The sequence below is a fragment of the Oryzias latipes genome, chromosome 2 (genome assembly GCF_053564925.1).
Source record: "Oryzias latipes strain Hd-rR chromosome 2, Olatipes_Hd-rR_3.1".
Taxonomy (NCBI): domain Eukaryota; kingdom Metazoa; phylum Chordata; class Actinopteri; order Beloniformes; family Adrianichthyidae; genus Oryzias; species Oryzias latipes.
In genome coordinates this window covers 36,833,784-36,856,722 of record NC_136238.1, presented here as the reverse complement: position 1 = coordinate 36,856,722, position 22,939 = coordinate 36,833,784, and the positions used below count along the sequence as shown (strand labels likewise).

Genomic DNA, 22,939 nt, shown 5'->3' with positions numbered 1-22,939 from the left:
GTGAGACCCATTCATCCACTTTGTTCCTCTGCAGCATCAGGATCTGGAAACTCCAACGTCACTCACTTCAACAGGAAACGGAGTAGCTCAGAGTCAGAAGATGAGAGAGGAGCATGACAGCATCTGTGTTCAAAGCTGATGATGAAGCAGAGTCCAGCCTCTTCCTCATTTTGGATCCAGAACAGCTTCTGGAAACACAGCAGCTCTTCTAAAGAAAGGAAGGAGCATTTCTCTGGAGAGGATCTGGTTGGTGGCCATGAAACCACCAATCCTCTGCTCTGATTCTAAACCCCAGTTTCTTCTAGAAATACAAAACATTTTTGTCTGACATTCTAGCCACAGATCATCTCTGCAGACACAAAGAGCTTCATCTGAGCAGAATATCCCTTCAGTTTCAAATCTTCTTTCATTCTTCTTCCACATCCCTCCCTCAAAGACTCTGTGCTGCTTTCTGGTGTGGAAATGAATGAGCGTCAGTGATGAAGATGATGATCATGATAATGATGATTCTTCCACCATCTGGTCTGTGACAACAAAGTGAAATGAGAATCTGACCATCAAGCAGTGACAAAGAGTGAAGTTCTGTGTTCCTCACCACGCCGTCTGAAGACAGCCAGCCCACTATGACACAGAGACAACGGCTGGAAGGTCCCATTACCAGAGGGGCGGTCCAAAAAGCAGCGTTCTCGCCTGGCGCTGTTTTCCAGTCAGTGTTCTCCATAGATTCTAAAATAGATTTATTTCTTTGAAGCTTTTTTCTTGAAATTTGAAAAGTTTGAACATTTTCTGCCAGAATTGATCCAAATTGTTTTGATTTGCTTGTTTTCTCTTTTCTACATTTGACCAAACCCAAAGTGGGAGGAGTCATCTTTCTGCAGTTCCTCTGAATCATGGACAGAAGTTGTAGATGTTCCACTAGAACAGTGTTTTCTTCCTCTGTTGATGTTCTAGTGTTCTGAGCACATTGGTAAAGTCTGCTGCATTATCTGTCAGCTTCCATTTTCAGCATTTGGATCCTCAAAGTTCAGGAAGAAACCGGAATCCAAACTGCTTCCAGTTTCCATGTTTGGGATCTTCTGGACCTGTTGAAGGACACAGATTCTTTCCATATCATGAAGCTGTTCTTCTGAACCCAAACGGCCCACAGTTCTATGCTGATGATGCTCTTCTTCACCAACAGCCTCTCAGATCACAGATGCTGCAGTTTGCTTGGTTTGCTGGAAAGCAGCAGCGCTGCCACGCCCACCTGAAAGAGCCTCAGAGCTTCTCCAGCTGATGTCTTCAACACTGGGACTCCATCCCTTCTTCCATTCATCTTTCTGTCCGTTTGCTTTGAGGCCCAGATCCTCACCTGCTGCTGGCTTTGGTTCAGCAGCTGCTGACTGGAACGCTGAAGCTCAGAGCGTCCGGCGCTTTGATCTTCTGCACATTCAAGTGTGGAACAGATGCAGAGAAAAGCTCCAAAGTTCTCAGAGGAGCATTGATTCAGCAGATCTTTAGTTTCTGGAGACGACTTCAATGGAAGAATGAAAACCACATGGATTCAAACTGAAACTCTGTCAGAGTCAATAAAGTTTTTTCAAAGATGAAGTTCTTGAAGGACAAAGCTCTCCTTCACTGTCAACACACACAGATGATCAGAACAGTTCCACATGTGTCTGCATGTTCTGGGAAGTTCTCCGGTTCCTGGGTTCCTCTGATCACGGGTCCAGCAGCGTGTTTCAGGAACACGGATGATCCAGAACATGGGATCAGACTGAAGTCAGCAGCTTTCAGCTCCTTTTGGGCTTCAAGCCCAGAGAGAAGACAGAAATGTGAGGAAGGCAGAGAACATGAAGGGTTCCTGACAGGAAAGAGAAGTTGGAGCCAGAAAGACTAGAACCGGATCAGGACCGACTCTGGACAGTCCTTTTAGTGGTGGAGCACAGACAGAAGCAGCATCATGTTTGTCACAGAGACGTGAGCTTTGAGGAGCCACTCTGCAGCTTGACCCTCTCAGATGTCAGCAGCTGTTTGTGTCCTCAGATCCAGTCAGACACCAACATGTTCCTCAGAGAACAGCATGTCAGCACACACTGCACACGCTTGGATCCATGCAGACGTGTTGGAAGCCAGAGCTTCAGGCCGGCCTTCAGTGGATCTGTCCGTTCATGCTGAATGGGAGCAGAAGAACGTCTGTTTCAGCTCTGCTGCTTCAGCTCCACTCAAACTGCTGGGAACTCCAAACTCTCTCAGAGGAGAAAAACAGCAGAAAGCTTTCTGCAGCTGCTCTCACAGTGGATCTTCCTCTGTCTTCTTCAGCAGCAGATGATGAAGAGTCACTTTCTTCAGGTTCCTCTCAGTCCTGACCTTCATTCCTGATGGACCAAAGCAGACTGACAGCAGCTCTTTAGCTCCACAAAGAAAACTCTGCAGTTTCCCAAAAACCTTCTGAAGCAGAAAAACCAGGAGACTTCCTGTCTGTCTGTCTGTCTGTCAGTGTTGGAGTCTTCCTCCATCTTCAAATGATGAAGGTTTCTGCTTTGGAACATGGCATTCATTAAGGATCAAATCCAGACTTTATTCATGTCTTCAGACAAAAAAGCTGCAGACATTTTACAAACACAATTGAGGTTTTTCAACACTTTTCTGACCAGAAGATGCAGTTCTGGATACAGCCAGAAGGTGTCGCCCTTCTCATTTCTAATACAAGTTCAAACTACAGACCTGACTGATTTGGTTTGGTTTTTGTTCTTTTAGCCATCATGTATGAAGACATCAGACCTAGAATTACAGAAAAAACATCAAAAATATTTCACGAACTTATTTTAATAAATTAAAATGTATAATTTCTGTCTATTGGAAGTCATTTGAAGTGAAGCTGTGAAAGTGACCACATTTGTTCAACAACCTCATAGCAACAAGAAACAAAGCAGATTTCTCTCCAAAGAAGTTTTTTTCCTCCGTTTTCAATCCAAACAAAGACAAACAGATGTTCTGTTTGGCAGAAATGTGTTTCCACCCAGAGGAACCTGCAGCAGCTGCTGATCCAGCAGAAGATTCTGGACCTGCAGAGACTTCCCACACAGCTGCCTCTGCCTCCAAAGAAGCTGCTGATCTGCATGGAGAGAGAGAGAGCTCCAAGTCTCTGCAACCAAAGCAAAGAAGCAACCAGAGAACAGAAGCACAGAGCTGAAGCAAACATCCCAGAACGTTTGCTTTGGGAGTCCCACCTTCAGTTTGATCCAGTTCAAGACAAAGTCCCACATGAAAGAGATCAAAGTGAGCTAACCAAGCGCTTCATCCAAGAGAAGCAGCTCCAAAGCACAAAGACTCTGTCTGGTTGCAGGAACTCTGGGAAAGAAGGAGCAGGAGGAACATGTCCAGAAGGACAAAGACTCCTCCCTCCCTCCCTCCCTCCCACCTCCTGACTGACTGACACCACAGAGGGAGGCAACAGTCCCATGGAGACCAGCTCTGATGGAGAACCAAAAGAACCTGGAAGGAGAACGGCAGCAGAGAACGGCAGCAAGAACAGTCCTCCCTTTTGGGGGAGATCTCCTCACTCAGAGAGACCCTCAAGAAGGAGGAGGAGGAGAAAATGATGCTTTCAAAGACCTTGATGGACACATTCAATCAGATCAAAGAGGAGATTGAAAACCTGCAGAAACCAAAACCCAAGAAGAAATCTGGGATGCAGAGATTCCTTCAGTTTTTCCAAAGATCTGAAAGGCAGAATTGATCCAAACTGGATTGATTTTGGTTCTTTGAGTTTTTCTACATTTGACACAAAACAAAGTGGGAGGAGTCATCTTTATGAAGTCCATCAGAATCCTAGAAAGAAGTTCTAGATCATATATATCTATACATCCTTGATTCTAAATGATGGATCTAAAGTTGAAAAGAAGTCAAAGTAGGCTTCATGTGAAGAAAACAAACTGTTTGAAAAGATGAAAACATAAACAAAGACGTTTCTAGAAGCTGCAGATGCAGTTACAAAGAACAGCCAGCTGGTGTCCCACTGTGTTAGTCTCTGGAGTTGAAAAATGACTTTTTGGTGAAATTCAGTCAATTCCTGAATTATCACCCAGACAAACACAGAGAATGAGAGACAGACAGACAGAGAGAGAGAAGAACAGGAGATGAGCTTGCTGGAAGATTAAATTAGATGTGTGTCAAATATGTAAAGGTTGATGGTCGACTAAGTGTGCATTATTACTTCTAAACGCACGCCGTGGAAGCCTGAACCGTCCGACGTGAAGCACACTTTGATGCCATTTATTCGCTTATATCATGGTCACTTACAAAAGCTAATATTAACCAGTTTTTAGTCCTTAATCCTTGTTTTTTCCCCGATTTGGATCACTTTTCTCACAAAAAGTGGACCATTTGTTATGTGGTGCCGCACCACGAAACAAGCAGTCAACGTCGCCCCGCACCTCAGCTGCACTCAAGATTCGGCGACTTATATATGCTGATTTTTCAATGGGTTGAATAAAGCATCAGTGCAGAGAGAAAGTTCTCCTCTTACCGCTTGTTCTTGTCCAAATGATGAAGCTAAAGGTTGTTTTAAAGAAGCGGTGCAGTGATACAAAACATTTAAGATAGCTGACCGGATAGCAGCCAATCAGAATCGAGCATTCACCCAGACCGTGGTATAAAGCAGGATAAAACTGAACTAAAAGACTGTTTATTTGAACAATACAACAATTAAGATTTGTATCTGAACTAATATTTGATTTTTTTGATTTTCATCAATAAGTGTTGAAATATAAGGAGAAAATAGCATCAAAAAGGAAAGGGAATTTAAGAAAGTTTATCTTTTTCTGATTGGTCTGAAACTGATGTCCATCTGTTCGTTATCCCCAGGCAATAAAACATAAAATGGTTGCTATGGAGATAAAAATCAACAGAAAAACTGTCAATTTGAAAAAAAAAGTGGATTTTCCACCAATCTATCACATGTAGTTCTTACCGATACAATCATCTTAATTAATGTGTTTTTCTGAGTCAGTTAATAATGCTGATCGTATTGCTGATCGATCATGCAGAGCAGCAGGATTTTGGTCCAAAGTTTCCTCTGTAGCTCACACTGTAACCCCCCCTCACCCCCGCCTGCAAACAGAAGCTACAAGACTCGCGTGGAGCAGCAAGTTCATTATGGAGTCCTATACTGTTCATAATTAAATACTCTAGTGATATAACTCATTGGTTTCAGACCCTTAGAGCTGAACCTCTTACTCTTTAGGACCCAACAGCGTCTTGACTGCTGCAGCTGAAGTCACGTGATTTCTTGTAACTGCAGGTAGGAGAGTCACACCCATGCCTATGAACACACGCACACACACACACCACACAAGTCATTTGATTTCCTGTTAAGCCAAGCAGAGACTCTCTTAGGTTTCTGGGAGGAGCCTAACACAAACACACACTTAAGGGGGCGGAGCTCTGCTCAGGTGTTCCTGAATCAGGAAATGAGGAAGTTGAGAGTTTTCCTCCGTGTCAGAGCAGACAGAGCAGGACTTTCTTCTTCTTCACGGTGAGTCTTTGTGTTTCTGTTGTCTTCTCCACTCATGATGAAGGCCGCGACGTGTCTGTGTGTTCTCCTCTGTGAGGAAGAGGAGCAGCAGAGGAAGAGCTCAGACTGAAGTTTGTCTTGAACTTGTTCTTCTGTTCTTCCAAAAAGCAGCAGCTAAAGGTCACTGCAGGTCACCTTTCTGACAGAAACAACACAAACACACAAAGAGACCACAATGCATCTGTCAGATCTGCCCTGAAGGACAAACTCTGAGTTCTGCTGGATCCTTGTTCTTCCAAACAGTTGGTGACTCTGCTCCAGCCTTCCTCTCAGCTCACATTCTGACATTCCAGTGATGTGTTCCAGAGAGGCTGTGGAAGATCCTCAGTGCTTTGATCTCTGCTGAAGAAGGTTGTGAAAAGCTGCAAAGCTGCCATCAGACAGCTGCTGATTGGTCCAGATTCTAACAAGTTAAATCCCTGTACTCACTCTTCTCGGGTGGGGCCCTGCGTTGGGCTCTCCCGGTGCGGCGGGGGGGGGGCTGCTCTCCTGGTTGGGCTGGGGCGGCGCTCTCTTTCCCCCCGTGCCTCCTTGCTCTCTGGCTCTGGGGGCCTCGCGGTGGTCCTGCTGGCCCTGGCCTGGGTGGCGGATATGGTCGCCAGGGGGCCGGTTGTTCCCTGCCTGCTCCCGTGTGGCGTTTTGGGGGTTCTGGCTGCCGGTGCTGCTGCGGCGGGTGTCTGGGTGTGGGGGTGGCTGGGCACTCTCCCTCCATCCATTTTAGAAGAACATAAACACTCACCTGAGTACAGGTGTTAGCTCACCTTTGCAATAATAGTTTGCATGATTGAATGACTGAAATATTTCACACTAGTTGGTTTAAAGGCATAAGTATGCGTGTGAACACTATCTGTTTTGTGTACATGTTGACATGATGAGTTGTACAGAACATTTGGTGACAACAGCATCACTGTCCTCAGAGCTACTGAGCCGCTTTATTATAAATCACATGTGTTCACATTTGAAAAAATAGATTAGATTAGATCAACTTTCTGTCTCGTCTGATCTGAAGTGGAAGGTGGATGTGAGCCACGGAGGGGGCGTGGCCTGGAAAGGAGAGGCGAGGAGCCCACAGGGCGGGGGCGGAGCTCGGCTCTTCGTACTGTAACTGTTTAGTTTAGTTTAGTTTATTTTTCCACAATGTGTCAAAAGCAACAAATCCCCTCATAATACAGAATGTGGAAAAAATGGACATCCCGAGGCAGTTGCTTATTATTAGGGGTCCAGCATTTAAACCAGCATAAAAGTACAGACGATGAGTGGCGGAAGAAAAAAAAGAAAAGAAAAAAGAAAATAATTACAAAAATAAAATACAATAATAATATGAGAAAATGATGGTAATATAGTGGAAAGTGTTGGACAATAGGGACAATGAATTTGAACAACATAAACTCTGGCGTGTGGCCATATAAGTGTCAACAAACAGAGAGAAATCACGAAACATTAATAGGTGGTTTCGGTCGGAGCAGCATTTGTACAGTATGATGACAATAATAGCAATTTCAGTTTCCTTTTAAACATGTGTATTGTAGCAGACTGTTTAATGTCATTGTCTAATACATTCCAAATTTGTGGACCTCTAGTACAGACAGAGAAGCTTGTACATTGTAACTTTCTGTTTTTGCCTTTTAGCATATGCTTTCCCCTGGTGTAATGGTGATAAGAGGGCGAGGAAAGTGGTATGAGGTCACACAAACGACTGTTTAGTTTATGAACAACACTGTACATTGTGCATGCGTTATGATACGTGTTGAGTTCCGGTAACTTAAGGAGGCTGTATCTGTGAAAGAGTGGATCTGTTGGAGAATTTGGCATGGACCAAGTTATTGCTCTTATTGCTTTTTTTTGTGTAATCTGGAGTTTTGCCGTGTAGGTAGTATATGTGTTATTCCATATGATGTTGCAGTAATTCAGGTGAGGCTCAAACAGGGATCTGTACAATGTTAGCGATGCATCTGATGGGAGCATGTGTCGAATCTTATAGAATAAACCAACAAATTTGGATAATTTTTTAACAAGTTCATCTATGTGTTTTTTAAAATTTATAAATTGATCTATATGGATTCCAAGAAAATTGATTGAGTCCACCTGTTGTAGAGATCGCCCATCTATATTTATGTTCAATTTCCTGTAGGTGGATTTGTGTCTGGATGTGTGGAATATGATAAAAAAAAGTTTTGCTCGTGTTTAATGACAATTTATTGCATTTGAACCAAGTATCTACTTTTACTAGTTGTTCATTTTCAGAGTTTTTCTAATAGGTCTATATTTCTATGTGCCAGAAATAAAGTAGTATCGTCTGCAAAAAGTATTTTGTGGATGGCGCCGGAACAGTAGACAAAATCATTTATATAAATTATGAAGAGAAGTGGTCCCATTATGGATCCTTGTGGCACACCCGTTTGAATGTTGAGTTTATGTGATTTTAGTTCATCAACTTTTACATATTGCTCTCTTCCACAGATATAACTCCTGAACCATTGGAGCACTAATCCCCTGACCCCGTAATGCCTTAATTTGCTGAGTAATATTTCATGATCTATAGTGTCAAATGCCTTAGAAAGATCCAGAAAACCCCAATAACATATTCACCTCTTTCAAAGGCGTCGTTGATTTTTTTCTACTAGATCTAAGATAGCCATACCCATGGTGCTGTTTTTCCTAAAGCCGTATTGTTGTGGCACTAGTATATTGTGTTTTACAAAATAGTCTTATGATCTGGAGTACACAACTCGGTCAAATACTTTGGAAAGAATTGGCAGTATTGATATGGGTCTGTAATTTTTAATATCATTTTGTCCCCAGACTTATATATGGGTATTATTTGAGCTATTTTAGTCATTTTTGGAACTTTTCCATGTGTTAATGAAAGATTAATGGTGTAGGCGAGAGGTTCTGCAATTTCATTTACTATGGCTTTGATGATATTACTACTTATGTTATCAGCACCAACTGTGTAGGATGATCTCCGCTTGTTTATAATATTCACCACTTCTGTTTTACAGGTGGGTTTTAGAAAGACTGAATTTGGGTAATTTCCCTGAAGATAAGCATTGTAATTGGCACCACCTGGTGGACAAATGTTTTGAGAAAGACTTTTCCCAACTGAACAGAAATAATTGTTAAAAATATCAGGTAAACTGAGATTGTTTGATTGACATTGTTCAAAGGCATCGGGGATGACTGTAGTTTTTGTTTTGCGGCTGAGAATGTCATTCAACACCCTCCAAGACTTTTTTTGATCTCCAGATGCCACCTTCAGTTGTGTAGTAAAATGATTTTGTTTGCTTATCCTTAATAGTTTTGTTAGATTGTTTTTATATTTTATGTGAGTTAATTAATTTTGTTCATTTGGTTTTTTTATATACTTTTTGTACAATTTGTTCTTTTGTTTGATTGAATTTAGTATTCCCTTGGTTATCCAAGGTTTTGCTTTTATGTATTTTTGTCTAATTGTTTTTTCTGGGATAGTTATGTTAATTGAGTCACTTAATTCTTCAATTCATGAATTGTATGCACATCCGGGATCTGTGGTTTTAAATACTGCGTCCCACCTTTTGGTTTGAAGGTGACGGATTAGGTTTGCTAAAGTTTGAGTGTTTACCATTTTCACTTTTCTCCTTGTACGTGAGATTGACATTTTTTTATTTAAATCCATATAGCATGCAATGGGATAATGGTCCGTGATGTCTTAGTATACAACCCCTGATTTATATTACGTATTTACTGTATTAGTTATCATGTTGTCCAAAATGGATTTGCTTTTATCCGTAACCCTGGTATACTTGTTAATTTTTGGGAAGAAGAATGTTTACAAGTTTGTCTCTAAATGTATCATAATCAGAGTCTGGTAGGCGATATATTACTCCAATAACAATACTTTTTGCATTGTTATGTTTTAGTTCTAGAAAGATTGAGTCAGAAAAACCATCATCAAGTATAATGTCTGTTCGTTCCCTTACTGAATATGAGGATCTCACATATAGACAAACTCCAACACCAGGTTTTCCAGGTCTATTTTTGCAGAACAGTGTATATCCATCTAAGTTGTAGAGATCTAAATATGCATCTTCATTAATCCAGGTTTCACTGCAGCCAATTATGTTAAAGTTGTGACCTATTGATACCAGCAGTGAAACTAGGTCATCATGATTTTTTTGTAATGCTACGTATATTTAGATGCAAGGAGGAGAAGGTAAAGCTGCTGTTGATTTTAATTAAATCCTCTGGATTATAATATTCACAGTTTAAATTTCTCAGTTTTGCACCCAGATAGTGCTGTTCAAAATGGTCTTCTTCAAGACTACAATTTACTTCTATCAATCCCATACAGTTTGTGAGATACATGATGGCCAAAATGCAGGTAGAAGACTCTGTGGAGACACTTTCCCAGATTCCCACATCAAACGAAACATAATAAACAAAAAACAAGTAGAAATGTAAGAAGGAAAAACATTACCATAGTCATTTAAGTAAACTCAAGTCAAATTTCTGTCTCCCAAAGAGTGCAATTCGTTCAATACCCATAACGAACATTATTCATTGATGACTGCGATGTTTACTCACCAGATCATTCTCGAGGTTAGAAAATGAGTACAGTACCTCATTTTTGGGCACTTTTTAGAAATAGATCAGCCTCTTTCGAGTCTCTGAAAGTCATTTTATTTCTGTTGATTGTGAAGGACAGGGTTTGCAGGATAAGCCATCTGGAAGCGTATATTCCTCTCAATGAGGTGCGTGCACACAGAGTTGAACGCTCTTCTGGCGATATGAACGCTTTGTGGAATGTCGGGAACAATCTGAAGGTATGAATCCTCATGCGCTATTTTCCCCCGTCGTTTTGCCTCTGTCAGAATCATCCTCACATCTCTCTTTTGCTGAAGTTTGATGAACACCGGGTGCAGGCGTCCATCTGCAGGCGTTCCAAAGCCCCGATGGGCGCGGTCGGTAGCAACATAGTTTATCGGCAATTTCAGGAGTTTAGGGATGAACTCTTCAAAGAACACAGTCGGGTCACTTCCTTCAGTGGATTTTTTGAGGTTTAACAATCTGATGTTGTCACGTCTTGACCGGCCTTCTAGGTCCATGACTTTGCTGGTAATCTCCTCGTTTGTTTTTTCAAGTTCATCCAGCTTCCTCTTTATCGGAGCGATGTCGTCCTACAGCCCAGAGACCCGTGTCTCTGACTCGGTCTGGCGATCCTTGAGCGAGTCAGTTGTAGCCACCACATCATCAAGGCGTTTAATTATGTTGTCCAGCTTGGCATCCAGAATGGATTCGAACTTTTCGAATGACTCTTTGACGGACATTAGAGTGCGGTGTCCTTCCTCTGCAACAGCTGTGGAGATCATTTTTAACAGAGCCTCCGGTGAAAACTCCGAATAAGTTGCAGGGGAGTCGAGTTTTGTCGAAGCGCTAGCATTAGCACTTGTTGTTTCATAGGACTTGCTAGATGCTGTTAAAGCTGTGCCATCTTCACGGTCAGCTCATGATTGTTTTACTGGTTTTGGCATTTCAGCGACTCCTTTATTTTTTACCCTTTAGTTTTAACCTTTAGTTCTGTAACACAGTTAGAGAGTGGGTATCTGTTCAAAGTAGACTTCAGGGGAAGACAGTTTGACGTGACTTACTCCTCTGCCGCCATCTTAGTTACCAATCAAGTCCCGAGACGGGATGTCAGCATTTACAGCTGAAAGACATTATTTCTCATTCAAATGCAGGAAAAAAACATCTTTTTTCTTTAGAAATGCAGTTGTAGTTCACTCTCTGTGTTCATACAAAATGACTGAGAGACTCTGTCACATTTTACGTTTATCAGAGTTATTGAAGCAGGAAGTCTGAATCTGTGAAGCTAGCACACTTGTAATTTTCACCAGCAGACTGGAGACACGCAGAAGCACATGTGAGCAGCTGGAATCACAGATTGGAGGTTGTAGCTCTAAATGAACACATGCTAATGGGAATCTGTCAGTTCACAGCTGAAGATTTTTACACACAGATGCAGATTTTTGGTGTGCAAGTTCTCACATTTTATGTCACAAGTTCTCCCATTCTGTCACAAGTTCTCACATCAAATATACAGGTGCATTCTTTTTGGAACATATTTCCCTTCATATCCATCTATCTGTTTGGCTTCATGTGGACGACTTCTTCTTTTCTCCTCTTTTCTGGAGCTTGGGCTCCATGCAGTCTGATCAGCTCTGATTTGGGCTTCAGTTGATGTTTGTGATCAGGAACTCTGGATTCTTCTTAGAAGGAGACGTTCTGCCTCTTTAGCAGAGAGCAGAACGTTGATCTGATCTGTTGGAAGCCACTCCATCCTGAAGCTGCACTGCTGAGTTCCTGTCCACCAGGGGGCAGCACTCCTTCCATCCAACTGCAGGAAACCTTGATGTTCTGCAGAATCTGCAGCCGTTCAGACACGCCCTGTTACTGAGGAACACAGACGTCCTTCAGGAATGTGGTTCTGCTGCAGAACATTCTTCCAGACTGAAGCAGAGAAAAAGTCCCACAGATCATCTGGAAGATCCACATTCTTTCAGTTTCCCATCAGGTTTGGCATCAAATCTTCCTCCAACTGCTGTTCTGACTTGTTCCCACTCTGACTTCAATCTGCTCCTTTCTCAGCTTCTGCTTCAGTTTCAGGATCTTGTGGATTTGAATCGTTGTGATTCTAACAGACATGGAAAGAAAAGCTTCTCAGCTTCACTGTCAGCCATTTTCCTGAGCTGCATGTGAACAAACTCTCTGGCTGTGTCCGAATTACCGCCCTAACCACTATATAGTGCACTATATAGTGCGGTCGCCATTTTGTAGTGCTGTCCGAATCTACAGTTCAAAAATCATGTGCACTAGAAATTTCCCAGAATTCTCTACGAAAAACCAGTGTGGATCGATGCTCACTCGATCGGCGAATATTGCCCAGAATGCATTGTGTGTGACCCACAATACACTGCGCTTGAATTATTCGAAGATGGCGGACGGTTGCGCGAGAAAGAGGACTTAAAAATGTAAGTATATTTAAAAGTATCAAGTATCTGTTGTAAAATATATTTGTAAATACGTAAGATGATGTGTTTAATGTGTTATATTCCTCAATCGACAACCTACATTTTTTGGAAGCTCATCAATTTCGGTAATGCTAAAGCTAACGCTAGCGCGAATTAGCGCCGAATGCTAAAAACAAACGCTGTTGATATTACATAAAAAAACGAGTGAGTTCTAACCGTAGTAATAAGTTATTAAAACATTTTTTAAATGTGTTTATATATGTAGGGACTGACGAGGATAAAGAAAATCTGATCCATCTGTGGATGGAGAAAGATAGCCTGTTTGTTATCAGGCAAGCTCGTGCCGGATGGGAGTGAGAGACACTTGATTTGTATTTATTTATCATTAAACTGTAATCGTTGTCATGTTGGGGTAAAGGTTGTTGAAAGGGGAGAGGAGGAGAGAGCAAGAAGGGACAAAGAGTGACAGGAGAGTCTGTTAAGCTTACCTGAGTTTAAAATATTGTTCACAAAATGTAACGTCGTCATTGTTTTTGCAATTTGTTTAATAAATGCAGTAACAAAAATGAATTATTTACATGCATTATTTAAATCTGAGCCATTTTTAACAATCTCAAAAGAATTTTCATATAAATATCAAATGTACATATTTACATTTTCGTTTTATGTTAACATTTATTTTTATACATCTTAACAATAATCCTGGTCTTCTAGAGTCATGTGTGTCACAGTTGGAGCTGAAAGGAAAGCAGAGATTTGTCCTCGCAGACGGACGCCACTTTACCCATCCTACTGGTTCCTGCTGTGGCTCAACATCTGTGGCTCCAAGCAGTCCCCTTCCCTGATGCACAGATTGTGCAGAACTGAACTGCAGGCAATGATTTTCATTGCAAAGGTTGGTTTTACTTCCAGTGCCCCCAGAAATATTTCTCTCCTCCTCATCTTCATCATGCCAAATCCTCTCTCCACCACAGAGTGTGTCTTGGCGTGGTGCTGGTTGTAACGGGCCTGAACCGCATTCCTCACGGGTTCCCTGTAGGGTGTCAGCAGCGTGATGGGATGAAGAATGCAGGGATACCCACAATCACCCAAAAGGATCCTTCAGGTGGGTAATGTTTTATTTACATAAATTGGGCTTTTACGTAGAACATGTGAACTGTGGACTGATCCTTGATTCCCAACAAAAATATCTCTAAATTTGGCATTAGTCACATACAGCCTGCAGTTGAATGGAATAAAAAAGCTTCCTGTTAAAATAACAAGCTGCATTTTCTTTTAGGGCCTTTATTCTTATGTGGCAGCCATCAATGCTCCCTACGACCTTTTGGAAGGTGGAAGACTCAGCGAGCTGCTAAAAAACCAGAGTTGACTAATGGCAGTTCATTCCCACTGGATGCTGGGTGACCCTGCTCATCAGCTGGAGGATGCGGTCTGCCGTCCTGTGGACAACGTCGCTCACAGTGGACCGTGGCATGTCAAAGGCCAGGTTACCACACCGTAAGATGCGCCACACGCCAGCCAGAAAAGGAACACCAGGACCTCAGTCTCCTGTACACCCCCCCCAGAGTGTGAGGAACCCGAAACTGCTCTACCAGATGCTCAATGGTCCTGCGGGTCAACCGATCTGCGGTTCTGCCGGTCTGGTCTTGCGTGGGACTGACCGTCAGCGTGAAGGGCCACGACAGACACCTTTATGTTGGCAAAGCAGTAGAGACATGGAAGACCCTGTAAAATAGAAAAATAATTATTTCATTGAGAAAATTAAATCTGATTTTTTTGAATGTTTCATTTTATTCTGATGTCTTACATTTTAGTTTATGACGTATTTATAAATGCTGGAAAATCTCGTGGTTTTTTTTTTGGCTGGGTTTTTGGATTTTTATATAAATATTTAAAAATTAAAGTATTTTTGTTTTAAACAAGTGATATGGATTGACTCTGAATAAAAAATACTAAACTTTGATCTCACAAGTGTTTCATGTAGTTAGACTATACAGTTCATAATCCAGTGTTGAAAAATAATGTTAAACTCTTACCCAGCAGACTGTGTAACCTTGAGCAAATTTAGAAACAAATGCTTAAATTGAACTAATAAAAAAACTTTAAGTTTAACTCACAAGTTGTTCATGTCTGGTCAGGGGCATCCAGAGGAAATCTTCTGAGATGTCTGCTTCTCCTTGCTGTCCTGTGATGCTGCATATCTGCTCGTTTCTGGTTTGATCTCACGAAAAACGGTTGAATCATTGCCAGGAACATGGACAGATTCATATATAAAGCTATTTTCAGTAAGGTAGAAGATAAAACTACAGAAAAAAAATGCTTCCTCGCAAGAGCCCGTAAATCGTTCAGCGGCACAAAAATAAATATTGCCATGGACTAATGACTTGAGGGTTTATTTATCAACTAATACATAAAAGCTACACCAATGTGTTTGTAATTTTATTATTTATAAATCAGCCACGTTTTCCATGATCAGAACACGGCAGATTCATAAATAGTCATCATAAAATGTTTATATTTATTATATTTTTACTTTGACAAATGGGTGGCATTCTCGGCGTTAAATAGAAGTAGTTCCCCTCCAGACCAGGTGGTGGCGGTAATGCGCCACTTTGTTTTCGTGCGGAGCGCCATTTGAAAACACCCGAAAGAGAAAACTAGTGAGCACGGGTGTCCGAATTGCTTTGAAAATTCAGAGAACTATATAGAGAACTATATAGTGCCGCACTATATAGGGTTTTAGTAGTTAGGGGTTAGGGCGGTAATTCGGACACAGCCTCTGTTCCTCAGAGTCTGAGCTGTTTCCAGGAAATAGTCAGGCCCCTCCCTTCAGCTCCATCAGAGTTTCTGCTTCAGTGTCAGTAGATGACAGATGAAGGGAGTTCATGCACGTCTGGAAGCAGAAGGTCACATGACCTCACCTTTCTCAGTCACTGAGATCAACAATCTGTCAATCAGCTTGAAGCTCCGCCCCTCCTCTCAGCTGCTGTCAGGTGGTGTCAGGTTTCTTCTTGAACCTGTTCTCTGTCTTTAGTTCAGGAAACAAACATCCTGCAGCTCCTGACAGTCATTCCACCTCCAACTAGAAGCCCCGCCCCCTTTTTCATGTCAGGACAAAACCTGATCAGATCCTGATCCTCTGACTGTGGAGCAGTGGCTGTTCACTACGTAGACAACAGGCAGGTTGAGGGTTTGATTCCAGGAAGGCTCACAGTCTGAATCTGAATTCCACTAAATTCCACTTCAGCTGCTCCACCTGCTGCCCCGCCCATCTGTGATGCCCCGCCTCCATCCAGGTGGACTCTTCCTGGTTGTGAGTCAGTGATCTGTGCTGCAGCTGCGTTGACACGGTGAGGGAGACTCTTCTTCCTCTTCATCTCTTTGCAGAAACTGAAGTGAGTTTCTTTCTGGAACTTTGTCTTCACTAACTTGACTGTTTGTTTCTGAATGTTTGGAGAAGATCTTCTTCTTTCTCTGCAAACTCTCATCACTCTGCTGTTTCCAAAGCTTCATCATTGTTGGATCAACAACATGGAGGACTCTTTTTCATCAAGTCAACAACAATAGGCTGATGCTTGTTGGTTTTTTTTTTTTATTTCTGACTCCAAACCTTCCTGTTCTCCTCCATCCAAACCTGTGTGGAGGTCAAAGTTCATGAGAAAGTCTCTGTTGGAGCTTTGAGAGGAAGAATTCATGTCTTTCTTTTTTTTTCTCCTCATTCTCTGATTCGTCTTTTTTTTTCTTGATGTTTCCTGAAGTGTAGAAACAGGAAGTTTGTTGTTTCTTTGTCAAAGTGACTGAATGGAAATGTTGCTGCTGCAGCTCCATGTCTCCACCTGGTGGAGGGAGAGCGGAAGTGCAGCAGCTGATGGCAGCTTCCTCTGCCTCCCACTGCTGTCTGACTGCATTCACCTGAACCTGAGAGGAAACACAAGAGAAGAGCCAATCAGTGGAGGAGCAGCTGATCTGTTGGTGAAGGAGGATCAGAGCTGATGATGAGGAGGGTTTCCTCTGCAGGTGAAGGTGGAAGGTGTGTGTGAGCTGATGTGGATCCAGTGAATCCAGCAGCATGGATCAGTGGGAGGAACCACAGGAGGGAGCCCCTCCCTCTAAAAGCAGAGATGGTAACCATGACAACCAGAGCAAAGCTCAGAGGTGAGATGAACATCTCCAACTGTCCATGATCTTCTCCATGTCAGAGCTCAGGACTCACACCAGCAACCTTCATTCTCCACAGGAACCAACCTGGACCTGGACCTGGACTTGAACCTGAACCTGAATCTGGATCTGAATCCAGCCGTGGGTCCAACAAGAGGCGCAAGTCAATGGTTTCACCTCCTGACTTCAAAGTCATCCCTTCAGAAGTGGAACAGTGAGTGTTTGTCAGAGTTTTTGGAGGCTGGATTCTAGTTCAGATGATCAACAGTTTTCAGATGAAGGACTTGAGGTCTGGTTCAGTTCTGGATCTCTCTGATCAGACTCACTTGGAGCATCATGTGTGTGATGAGATCTTTTCAGTTGAGTCTTCTGAGAGTCTCTGAGAGACATCAGAGATGTTGGAGAAGAAAACATGTTGACTGCTGACTCTGACTGACAGCAGCTCCAGTCTAATGAGAAGAATCACTGCAGACTCCTAGGATTCAGATTTTCATGCTTTCCAAACATCACATTGTTCTAGTTTGACTTTCTGCTCTCAGAATTTCTACATTTCTACATGGAGAATTGGAAACAGCTTTTCTAGAAAAAAGTCTGGATTGACTGACAGAAAATGCTGAAAGCTGGAAACTGTTGATCCAAACATGTCATGTTATTCCAGACTAAACAGCTCAGTCTGTGTTCATGTCAAAGTCCATCAGCTGTTCATGAAGAAGCAGATCCTCCAACACTCTGATGGTTTGGTGTTTGCAGAGGTCAACAGGTCACGCAGAGAGTCCAGTCTGCAGCCTCCAGCTGTGGATCCATGAAGAGTGACCGGTCCAAACGTCATCCTCCAACCTTCAGAACTGAACCAGGACCTTCAGACTCACAGTAAGAAGCAGTTTCTAGTGAACAAAGCAGAGTTCAGCTCTCAGCAGGAACAACAATGTTCTCATAAAGAACATCAGCTGATCCATCCAGGAAGGTCAACCATCTGCTGTGAGCGCTTTAGGTCTGAGAGGAAAGAAAAGAGTTGGACAACTCTGGAGGACACAAAGCTCAGTCTGTGAGGATGAAGCAAACAGTTGAACTTTTCTCTGAGCTCAGTCCAGACATGAGCTCCAAACACAGCTAACAAATAATGATTCTTAACCAAACCTTTGTCTTAGAGCGCCAACTATTGGGCTGCAAAAAAAAAAAAAACTGGTCTGAATCTGCGGGACCTGAATGCAGCCTCCCACCACTTGGTGGCAGTGATAGTTCAGTCAGTGTAGCTGGGTAAAAAAAATGTGTCCAAATTCCAGCCCTAATCTCTAACTACTAAAAATATTGAATACTAAATACTTTTTTATTTTAAATGGTGAATATCACCGATTTCAAGAATTGAAAACATTATAGGATCGTTTTGTGATGACTATTTATGATTGCACTGTTCTTAAGACGAAAACATTTATATTTGATCAAAATACATTTAAAAACATTTTCTTTGCAAAAAATGTTCAGATGCATTGTGGTCTATTTGTAAGAACTGTAGGAGGTTTGAATGTAGAATGAGGGGGGAAAAAAAAAGATTAGAATATTCCAGGGCTAGAAGGATGAAGTGAGAGCACACATGACACCAAAGAGGACCTGTGCTTTACCACAACAACAAATTATTTACTATAAAACATGAATATTCACTGAGGTGAAGTTTAAATACTAAAAACATATGGGAACAGTTCTAAAAATCCCAGGAAAGTTTAAAACGGGGTAAAATGAAGCTTTATTGGGGGAGGTCACAGATCCGGAACAGAGCGACGTCTCCTCCCAGCAAGACTTTGTCCCCGGAGTCGGTGTCTCACGTTAATGGTCAGGTGATTCCCTAATCACAAGCACCAGGACCTGTAAGCAGAGGCACCTGCCGTACCAGAAGCAACAGGGCCGCTATGAGGGGCCGTATAAGACATTATTTATTCTGAACCATTCACATTCATACATTCTTGCTCTCACAGTCATATATACTCTCTTTCGCATACATATATTCTCTTACGCATCCATATATTCTCTCTCTCACATTCATACATTCTTGCTCTCACAGTCATATATACTCTCTTTCGCATACATATATTCTCTTACGCATCCATATATTCTCTCTCTCACATTCATACATTCTTGCTCTCACAGTCATATATACTCTCTTTCGCATACATATATTCTCTTACGCATCCATATATTCTCTCTCTCACATTCATACATTCTTGCTCTCACAGTCATATATACTCTCTTTCGCATGCATATATTCTCACTTGCACATCCATATATTCTCTCTCTCGCATGCATATATATTACTTTACACATACATACATTCTCACTCTCATTGTCACTCTTAAAAAAGAATGTATGTATGTGAAAGACAAGTATATATGAACGTGTGAGGAAGAGTTTATATGTGTGAGTGAGAGAGGAGTATGCATGAAACGGAAGTGAGTTTGCATGAAAAGGAAGGCACTTTGAATGAAAAGGAAGGCATTTTGAATGAAACGGAAGGCAGATGATTTCTCGTGCTCTGATTGGACGAGAGGCCGCCACCTCCCATTTTGAACACACTCTAAACCCTATCACTTGTACTGACTCATAACTATTAAGGTTACACAACTTAAATGTCATTTTGTAGTTGATTCAACTATAAAGTATTAAGCTCTATCAAGATTTTTTCAAATTTAACTTAACAGTGCTAAATATTTTAAAGCTTATTTGTATCTAGCACTCAAAAATTTTAAGATCCCTGAAGTAGCGTCATGACGTCATCACGTACTGGTGGGAGGGTCTTTCGTTTTCTCTACGTTAGCTCAGGTGGCCATGTTGGATTTGCCGAATGCGAGTATGCGACGTTTGAAATTGAAAGTCGAGCATTTTATTTTTCTGCAAAGCGTTGCGATTTCGTCCCGCTTCAAGACGCCCCAACCTCGGGTTTTTTTTTCATCCGCCTCATCGCTGATGGTGCCGTCTTGTCTTCAGCCCTGATTTAATTTGGTAAGTATCGTTCATGGTTTATTTTGAATGAATGCTTTAAAAATGCTCTTATACTACCGTAAATGTGGTTTACTGTTGTTTAAACATATGTGTGTTATGATTGTTTTAGAGATTAATGTGGAAATGTATACATGATTAGTTTGTCATAGCAGACGTATGGCGAGCCAAACCCAAAATGCATTTCTGCCCGTAAGTTACGACAGTGATGAGGTTTTTTTTTTTCAGAGGTAGAAATGAGCTGTTATGCTGCAATCACACTAAACATGATCCGCGTGTGAAATTCGCGTTGGAGGCCTCTGTCTGTGGCTAAAGTTTGCTGCTGGACATTTGTCCAAAAATGTCACTCAAAGCCTCTAACGGTTGTGTGGGAGGAGCTACCGCCAAAAGTTTTAAGCCTGGTTGCTACATGGAAGCATTGGGTTTTGAATGCAGCTTTAAGCTTTTATAAATCACTGATCTCCGTTATAAAAAAGGTTTTTGTAAAAATAAATTAATCAACGTGCTCGTGTTGTGTTCAGGTACCGAACTACAGAGTGTTCAGTGTTTCACCTCCAGGTAGACGCCAAGGCCAGCCAGGTAACTTGTCTCCTGATCAGTTATTTGTCTAGAGCTATTTTAAAAAAACAAAAAATGCAATAGGTTGTGTAGTGCAATAAATGTTTTTTGATCAGAATATAATTGAAACATTTTTTAACATTGAAAAATCTCTTTTGGACTTTTTCAGATACTGAACTTCAGAAAGTTCACCAGAAAGTCACCATTTCACCAGAAAAGAGGTGTCAGTAGGTGAGTTTTATACTTATTTAATACATTCATCCTGAACTATTACCATTATTAGATTTATACGGCAGCATGGAAACATTTATGCACATTTTAACTAGCCAAAGGTCTAAATAGAGCTGAAATTATTTACAATTTAACTAAACATATTTAGATTGCAGGCTGAAGGTGGCACAATGGAATGGAGGTGCAAGTTGTGTTCTGTTACTTTGGCACTATGCAGTACTACATATAATACTGCAGTACTACATAGCCAATATTCCAAAGTGTTTCCACTGCCATGTATGTGGAGACACTTTGGAATATTGTCATGTCTTTATGACAGTATATTACAATAATAAAATGATGTTGCATTAGCACCATTCCATCATTTGAAACCATGAAAACTCATCTGTCAAGATCTGAAATGGATTTATGTAGAGTAGATGCAGTCAGAGGAAATTGTGCAGTTTTTACATGTTTGTGTAACTTAAAGCTGCCTTTTTCTGAGACTAAGTCCACCAAAACAGACAGGAACTGGCCAGCTTGGTTAGGATTTATGACCTTCAGGTGAATTTCTAATGTATTTCTAATTCAAAAACGGATAACAAATCATTTGTAAACAGCTGTAAGAAGCCAAGGTGTAACTTGCCTTAAAAATGACTTTGGGTCTTTGACCTGAAGTGGATCATGACATAAACACTGTATTGTCCTCTTACTAGAAATAGACATCTAGAAAAGGTATCATTTTATTATTTCTTAAAGTTCCTTAAATAAATATTGGAAGTGTTTGCTCTGCATTTGCTTCAAAGGTAATGGATATTTCTTTTTATTCTTTTAGGACCAGCGTGACGTGAACATGAGACGGGCACTTGTCCTCCTTGCACTTCCTGTTTATCTGCATGAAGATGCCTCCAACTTCTTCAAGACCTGTACAGTAAGTGCACACGACTCCCTGTCAATGGTTTTCTCTAATCCTTTAATATTGATTGAGATTTTATTGAGTGACATAATAAATAGGGCAATTGTTTGTAGTTTGTAAACTGAGTGATATTTTTAAATGGTTTTAAAAATGAGACGGAAGATGAAAGGCGAACATCAGGGACTCCTGATTGGAAGGAGTGGAGTTTCGTTTACCTTTTTCTGCTCCTGATCCATCATTATTTGAATAAAGAAAAATGAAGCTTTAGTCTTAAATTATTTTATAAATGTCCTCCTTCAGAAAAATGCTAAAGAACTTTTTAAAAACACAATTTTAATTGGAGTTGGTCCTTAAAACATCATAGCCAGTTGATTAAAAGCTAACAGAATGTTAGCATGAAAAGATTCCTATTGACAGGTGGCAGGAATGTCAGTTTTGGACATTAGTGTGATGAATATCTTTGAGGGTCCGAACTCATCTGTGTTTTTTGTTTTGTATTTTCCAGAATACCAGACCTCACAGACACTGCTGTGGGTATCTTCTCAGTTGTCGTGGTGATGCTCCTGATGCTGCCGTCAGTGGTCCCACACATCTGGCTGACTAATCTCTTCTAACTCTTCGGGGATATCTATGCTCTGGACCTACAGCACCCCAAAAAACTTGAACTTGCCTTCATATTTATTCAGAATGCTGTCTTGAGCCTTGAGGACAGCAAACCACTGAAAGGACATTTATTGACGCTGAAGAATGTTTCGTTGAGTGAGTCTTCCAGAATGGACTATTTGTTGGTTTAAGTGTTATGTAACTAATGTGTTTTGTTGTGATCATTTGCTTTTTCTGCCGTAAAATACAAAACCAACTCTTTTTGTCAATATGTTGTGTGGCACTCTTATAATGCAGTTTTATTGCACTTATTGTTTCTTCATCCTCTTGATATTTGTGCTTTTTTTTTTAAAGAGCAATTAAAAAAAGTGTATTAAGCAATCACTATTGTGTGGCCTTCACTTTTGTTGGTTTTTATCAATGTTAGCCTTTAAAATGTAGTGGGGCAGTATCAATATCTCTGTTTAGAATACATTTTAAGCTGAAGAATTTTAAATATTTTCAATGCTACACATTTAATGAGTTAAAGAATTTATAAAGCATTTGAGTGAATTTTACATATTTTATGAGTTGAGTAATATAAAAATATAGTTAGTTAAAGCGTTTTTTAGTTGGAAAATATTAAAAACTTTAAGTAAATAATCTCTCTTTTATAAGTTGAGGAATCTTAATATTTTTTATATGAAATAATACAAATGTAAGCCAACTGACAATATGAATTTTAATAAATGTTAACTTAAAAGTTTTAATAATATAACTTAACTGTTGCGTAATCTGTTACACAATAATTTTTAAGTTCAGTCAACTCGCTAGGGATTACAGTGCAGACGCTAACATGAACCAGCAAGAAATCCCAAATTAACAGACTTGTGGTGTGGAAAGGTATGTTTTTCAGCTAGCAGGAATAATCAAAGTATCTGTTCTCTGTTTCAAAATGAGATT

The 22,939-nt window shown here is 40.9% G+C and overlaps 1 protein-coding gene and 2 long non-coding RNA genes across 17 annotated transcripts in view; 2 read left to right on the top strand and 1 right to left on the bottom strand.

The window, feature by feature from the left end:
- The first annotated feature begins 5,359 nt into the window (after window positions 1-5,359).
- LOC144981371 (NACHT, LRR and PYD domains-containing protein 12-like) overlaps window positions 5,360-22,939 on the top strand; it is an 83,989-nt gene continuing 66,409 nt past the window's right edge. For 5 of the 13 annotated variants that reach the window (XR_013650515.1, XM_078934354.1, XM_078934367.1 and 2 more), the window contains exons 1-4: window positions 5,361-5,518; window positions 16,582-16,719; window positions 16,802-16,936; window positions 17,473-17,589. Coding sequence is in view for 12 of the 13 variants with exons in the window: in XM_078934354.1 (XP_078790480.1) it covers window positions 16,634-16,719; window positions 16,802-16,936; window positions 17,473-17,589 (338 nt within the window). In the remaining variant the exon portion in view is untranslated. Of the gene's footprint in view, window positions 5,519-15,381; window positions 15,960-16,581; window positions 16,720-16,801; window positions 16,937-17,472; window positions 17,593-22,939 lie in introns of those variants that run through there. The other 8 variants (XM_078934376.1, XM_078934371.1, XM_078934356.1 and 5 more) reach the window with 6 other exon arrangements.
- LOC144988274 (uncharacterized) lies at window positions 13,092-15,348 on the bottom strand. The gene is made up of 2 exons (XR_013652133.1): window positions 14,682-15,348; window positions 13,092-14,289 (listed from the first exon to the last, which is right to left on the bottom strand). It is a non-coding gene; the product is annotated as an uncharacterized LOC144988274 (long non-coding RNA).
- LOC144988128 (uncharacterized) lies at window positions 19,190-22,381 on the top strand. Of its 3 annotated transcripts, XR_013651938.1 has the most exons (5): window positions 19,194-19,713; window positions 20,232-20,289; window positions 20,438-20,499; window positions 21,314-21,409; window positions 21,900-22,381. It is a non-coding gene; the product is annotated as an uncharacterized LOC144988128 (long non-coding RNA). The 3 variants fall into 3 exon arrangements; XR_013651937.1 differs by having other exon boundaries at window positions 19,190-20,289; XR_013651939.1 differs by lacking the exon at window positions 20,438-20,499 and having other exon boundaries at window positions 19,206-20,289.